This window comes from Bison bison, unplaced genomic scaffold (assembly GCF_000754665.1).
Source record: "Bison bison bison isolate TAMUID 2011002044 unplaced genomic scaffold, Bison_UMD1.0 scf7180017863683, whole genome shotgun sequence".
Taxonomy (NCBI): domain Eukaryota; kingdom Metazoa; phylum Chordata; class Mammalia; order Artiodactyla; family Bovidae; genus Bison; species Bison bison.
Window position 1 is genome coordinate 67,733 of NW_011494255.1, and position 6,481 is coordinate 74,213.

Here is a 6,481-nt window from a genome sequence, read left to right on the forward strand (position 1 = left end):
TAGAGGGGCGCGTAGAGCGAGAGCAGCAGCATCCGCAGGCAGCCCCGCAGCCAGGCCGCGAATGCCGCCTTGGCCAGCGCCACGCCCTGCACGCACAGCAGCACCCAGAGCAGCGCCCAGGGGCGGCCCGCGTAGAAGAGCCGCAGCACCGTGGCCGCCACGAAGAAGGGGAAGAGCCCCGAGACCACCGCCTCGTAGGTCATCCACGCGTGGTGCCGGTGCCACCAGAGCGCATTGTACAGCCACTCGCGGAAGTACGACTTGGACCAGCGCGTCTGCTGGCTCAGCCAGCGCAGGAAGGACGAGGGCGTCTCCGAGTAGCAGCGCGACCGCGAGGTGTACCTGGGAGGGAGGGAAGAGACGGGGCTGTCGGCGCGGCTCTCCTTGGAGCCCACGGGGACAGGAGCCAGGAATGGCCCCTGGGGCACGTGTGCTCAGCCTCTCTTGGAGAAGGAAATGGCAACCCACTCCAGTACTCTTGCCTGGAGAATCCCATGGACGGAGGAGCCTGGTGGGCTACAGTCCATGGGGTCGCAAAGAATGAGACACGACTGAGCGACTCTCTTTCTGGACTTCAGGGTTTCCGATACCTACCTGGGTCCCTGGACTTTTTATCTAAGTGTGTGTGCTCTTTGGGACCCCATGGACGGGTCCAGACTCCTCTGTCCATGGGATTTTCCAGGCAAGAATACTGGAGTGGGTTGCCATTTCCTTTTCTAGAGGATCTTTCCGACCCAGGGATCAAACCTACATCTCTTGTGTCTGCTGTACTGGCAGGTGGGTTCTTTACCACTGTGCCACCCAGGAAACCCCTCTTTATCCAACAGGAATTGATTAAAAGGCCAGTGGAGGAATTCAGGGAAGCCTTTACTGGGACTCCTGCTGCAAGTAACACGTTCCCTTGCTTGCTCCCTCCCCTGTGGGGCTGGGGAGGCACTGGTCCCTTACATGGGATGAGGGTAGGGACGGATCAGTAGATCAGGTGGATGGGGTAGTTTTGGTGGTCTGCCCACCCCTTTGGTGGTGCACCGTGCAGGGATCAGGCCCGGTACCCCCACTTTTGCTCCCTACACCTCAGAAATGGCAGTTGAGTTTTGGCCTTTTTGTATCTCATTGTTCACAAGTCACCCAGGCTGCACATGCATGTGGGTTACTTTTAGTCCCTTATCGTTTCTTTGTATTTTGTTACTGGAGGAGGCCTTTGGGTGCAAGCACTGGTATAACATCTGCCTACAATGCGGAAGACCCGGGTTCAATCCCTGGGTCGGGAAGATCCTCTGGCGAAGGAAATGGCAACACACTCCTGTACTCTTGCCTGGAAAATCCCATGGACAGAGGAGCGTGGTAGGCTACAGTCCAAGGGGTAGCAAAGAGCCGGACACGACTGAGCGGTGTCACTTTCACTTTCAGTGAAGTATAGGGTCCCAGGTCCCAGCCTGTCTCATTCTCATATGTAAAATGGGGTCAACAATGTTTCCTACCTAATAGATGAGGGTTGAAGGAGGATTAATGCCAAGTGCTTAAGACCAGTATATTGTACTTGCTCAACTGATGGTGGCTATTACTATTTTTACTATGACTAATGTAACTTGGCATTACTACTATCATTGCAGTGGCCAACACTATTACTAATACTATACTAATACTATCACTAATCTATTACGAATACTGTTATTGGCAGACCTCAGGGTGAGGAAGGAGCCAGGCATGGTTCCTACTTGGGATAGCCCTTGCCTTAAAGCTTCTCAAGGGAACTATTAAGCTCCCTTCCTGTGGCCCTGGCAGACATTACTAATCAATCCCTCCCAGGTTTCCAGCCAAGCCCCCACAAAGCTAAAATCACTTATGTGAGACATCATCGAAGTGGCCTCCAGCAGTCAGCTTGTTAGGAGGGATTAAACCATTCTGTCCCCAGGGGCATTGTTTGACAGTGCCCAGTCTCCTCCCCCTGTGCCACCTGGGATCCTCAGTGACCTCCGTGGTAATCCTCTTCCTCCTGCAGTCCATACTCAAAACAGCTGTCCTGTTACAACAGCATGCTACCCCTCTGCTCAAAACCGCCAATGGCTCCCTCTCCTTAGTTCACAATTCTTGACCACAGAGGCTCTCATGAGTGGACCCTCCACCCTGTGAGCTCTCTGTCCTCTCCTGACGCTCTCTCCCTTGCTATTGTCCAGCTGCTCTATTTTCAGCCCCCATTCCTATCTTATCCTAATTTGTCATTTCACTCTCTATCTGGAAACTTCTATCCACCTTCCTGGCTTTATATGTCACCTTACCATGTGCTGTTGTTCAGTTGCTAGATGTGTCCAACACTCTGCAACCCCATGGATTGCAGCATGCCAGGCTTCCCTGTCCTCCACTGTCTGCCAGAATTTTCTCAGACTCATATCCATTGAGTCAGTGATGCTATCTAACCATCTCATCCTCTGTTATCCCCCTCTCCTCCTGCCTTCGATCCTTCCCAACCTCAGGGTCTTTTCCAATGAGCTGGCTCTTTGCAGCAAGTGTCCAAAGTATTGGAGCTTCAGCTTCAGCATCAGTCCTTCCAATGAATATTCAGGACCAATTTCCTTTAGGATGGACTGGTTTGATATTCTTGCAGACCAAGGGACTGTCAAGAGTCTTCACCAGATGTATCATTCTCTAATAGGCTATATTTCCAACTTCTACATTTTACTTATTGTCTATCTCCGCAATCAGTGTAAGCATGAATTTGCAGTTCTTTTGTTTGCTGCTGCATCCCCAGAGCTGAAAACTTGGGAGGCACTTGAAGAATATTTGTCAAGTGCATAAAGATATGGGTTCCCTTGGTATATGCTGAGTTCTCTCTGGCACTGTCACTGGTCTAACTTTGTAGAAATATCTTTCCCTCGTATGTCACCTGGTCTAGCCACACTCCCCTGAATCTCCTTCGGTTACATCCCTTCTTCCTGAAGCACTTATTGGGGTTTAGGGGCTCCCCTCCTCTCCCACGTGAATCTTCTCACTCTCTCACTAGCTGATCCCACTCTGTTGATGTCTTTCTCTTCCAACAGATTGGGGAGTCTGTGCTCTCCATAGTGGAGCCATCTTGCCCAATTTCATGTTTTATCTTCTAGGTGGCATTCCCACCCTCACCTCACCTACTTGGCAGAGTCCACTGGGTCACATGGTTCCATATAAAGGCCACCCCTGGCCCTATGGTATCTTCCACTCTCCTCTAGTGTCTCACTTGATGCATTGGATTGGCCAAAAAGTTCACTGGTAATGTGTTACGAAAAACCCAAATGAACTTTTTGGCCAACATTATAGCTCATGATTCAATGCAAGTGTCCCATCTGTTCTTCATGGTTTCTCTCTGTCTCCTCTGAAATATTGCTAGAGAGACCCAAATGTCCTATGATTTACTTTAACTTTGGAGTAACCCCAACACACACACCCGAGAAGGCAATGGCAACCCACTCCAGTATTCTTGCCTAGAGAATCCCGTGGACAGAGGAGCCTGGTGGGCTGCTGTCTATGGGGTCACACAGAGTCGGACATGACTGAAGCGACTTAGCACGCATGCATGCATTGGAGAAGGAAATGGCAACCCACTCCAGTGTTCTTGCCTGGAGAATCCCAGGGACAGAGGAGCCTGGTGGGCTGCCGTCTATGGGGTCGCACAGAGTCGGACACAACTGAAGCAACTTGGCAGCAGCAGCAGAAGCAAAACACACACATTTGCTGAGATACTCATTGGCCCCTGTACACACCCAGCCACCCAGTGCCCTCAGCTTACTTGGTGGCATAGCCCATGCTGAGCATGCGGTTGGTGAGGTGACGGTCATCCCCAAAGGTGCAGTGGGTGCCCAGGAACTTCTGGTTGTACCAGGCCTCAAGGAACTGCTGCAGGAGGTTGTTCCTGTATAGGCCTGGGTGGGGGAGGGGCACACAGGAGCCTCAGCTGCTGCTGTTGCCAGCACCACCCCCAGCCCAACTCATCTCCAATTCCAACCCCATCCTTTCTCTAAATATTTATTTCTATTTATTTTTTCAGCTGCTCTAGGACTTCGTTGTGGCATGTGGGATCTAGTTCCCCTACCAGCGATTGAAGCTGGGCCCCCTGCCTTGGGATGATGTAGTCATAGCCACTGGACCATCACTGTAGGCCCTCCAGCCCCATCTTTAACCACCTCAATCCCATTCTTAACCCTGTCTCCAATGACAACTCCAGCCATGATCCTGTTCTCAACCTCACCTCTTTCCTCAACCCCACACCCATCCCAAACTTGCCCCAGTCCCATCCCTGACCCACAGCCACTTTGACTGCAAACCCATCCCCAATCTGGTATCCATTCTCAGCTCCACCCCCTACTCATCCTCATCCAAAAAACCCATCTCCAGCCTTAAGCCTAGCACCAACAGTGTTCTTAAGTTCCAAACCCATCTCATCCCCTTCCCCAATCCTTTGCCCAGCCCCAGTCCAATCACCATCCACATGCTTTCTCCAGACCATTCCTAACACCAGACACCATCCCCACCTCCAGCTTCCAATCTTACCCCATCCCCAGTTCCTGCCCCAGCCCCATCTTTGTCTCCTGTCTCAATCGCATCTTCAACCCATCTGGCTCCTCTTCTCCCTTCCTTCTCCACACCATCCATGGCCCTCCCAGCCCTACCCCTGCTCACCTAGGGGCCCACTGATGCAGGACACGCAGTGGAAGTAGCTCTGGCAAGCCCGCTCCACATTGAAGGCCACCCAGTACCGCAGGCTGCTTAGGAAGCTGACCCAGGAGTCCAGAGGGTTCAGGATCCGTACATCGCCCCCAACAGCCCCTACACGGGGGTCCTCGTCCAGCACCCGCACCAGCTCCAGCAGCGCCATGGGGTCCAGCCTCGTATCTGAGTCACAGACCTGACAAATGGAAGCGGCCAAGATTCAGGCAAGATCCTTGCACAGGGCTGGCAATTGAGGGTCCCTTACAAAGGATGAGGACCAGCTCAGACACTCTGCAGCCAATCTGAACATAGCTTTGAGTTTTTTAGTCATGTTCAATGTTTTATCACATTTTAAGATGACCGCCCCCCTCCCACACACACACCCACGCTCTTGTAAAATACCCTCCTCTGGTGTGTGGGCAAGATCTGTAACTTGCTTCTAACCTATAGAATATGGCCAACGTCCAAAGTGATGATATAGAACTCCCATAACCATGTTCTCTTATTTGGAAATGGTGAAGGAGTTTTGCAGTGTAATTAAGATTCCTAATCTGTTGGCTTTAAGTTAATCAAAGGGAGAGTATCCTGGGTGGGCCTGACCTAATCAGGTGAGCCCTTTAAAAGAGAGTCTAGAAGTCAGATTCTTGCTGGTCTTCACAAGGCAAGCTGCTATGAGTTCTATGGTTGCAAAGAAACAAATTCTGCCAACAAACACGTGAGCTTGGAACAGGTCCTGGAACCTTTGATAAGACCAAGTTCCAACTGACACCATGACTGCAGCCTGATGACACCCTGAACAAGGGATCCAGTCAAGCTTTGCCCAGATTCCTAACCCATGGAAACTATGAGATAATAATAAATGTTTTTGTTTCAAGCTGCCAAATGTGTGGAAATTTGTTATGCAGCAGTATAAAAAAAACCTGTTGCAATGCATTAATGAATAAATTACTGCATTGAATGGATGAATGAATGATGAAATGAACAAATAAATCTCTATACTGATAGGTAAATGGATGGATAAACAAAAGAATCTCAACACTGAATGAATGAAGAAACAGAATGAACCAATCTCTACATTTAATGACTTAATTTAAGTAAATGAGTAAATGAATGAATGATCTCCATATTGGATGGACAGATGGATGCATGAAAGAATGAGTGAAAGAAAGAATTTCTACCTTGGATGAAGAAAAGATGGAACTTCTGTATTGAATGGATGAATAAATAAAGGAGTGAATGATCTCTGTAGTGGATGATAAGATAAATGAATGAAGAAAAGATACAATGAAAGAAGGAAGAGAAAGAAGGACAGACATTCTGTATTGAATGGGTAAATGAATCTTTATATTGAATGGATGGATAAATGGATGGATGTGTTAATGAGAGTTTCTGCATCAAATGGATGAATGAATGGAAAAGGAAGGAAAGAAGGAAGAAATCTCTTCAGTGAATGGATAAATGAATGAACAAAAAGAATGCGTTATCTCCCTAATAGTTAGCTGGATAAATGGAAGTATGAATGGTGGAAGGAAGGAATCTCTTCATTGAATGGATGAATGAATAAAGGAAGCAGAGAGGTTCATTCCAATTGAATGAAGGATCCGAGGGAAGTGGGATGGGGGTGTTAGGGTCACAGACGCGGCGGGGGCGCCCCCCACTCACCTGCACGTAGTCCACCGAGTCGCCGAGAGCCTTGAAGGCCGTGTACATGACCTCGCGCTTGCCGCCCCAGCGCTGCGCCACGCACACGCACCTGCGCGTCTTCACCAGCGCCTCCACCGCCAGGCGCCCGGGGTCC

The 6,481-nt window shown here is 49.9% G+C and overlaps 1 protein-coding gene across 1 annotated transcript in view; it reads right to left on the reverse strand.

Moving 5' to 3' along the window:
• Window positions 1–6,481, reverse strand: part of HAS1 (hyaluronan synthase 1) — a 51,428-nt gene that overhangs the window by 492 nt on the left and 44,455 nt on the right. Inside the window, exons 8-11 of the mRNA XM_010833467.1 lie at window positions 6,346–6,481; window positions 4,654–4,879; window positions 3,764–3,896; window positions 12–342 (exon numbers count right to left, since the gene is read on the reverse strand). Coding sequence (XP_010831769.1) covers window positions 12–342; window positions 3,764–3,896; window positions 4,654–4,879; window positions 6,346–6,481 — 826 coding nt within the window. The remainder of the gene's footprint in view (window positions 1–11; window positions 343–3,763; window positions 3,897–4,653; window positions 4,880–6,345) is intronic.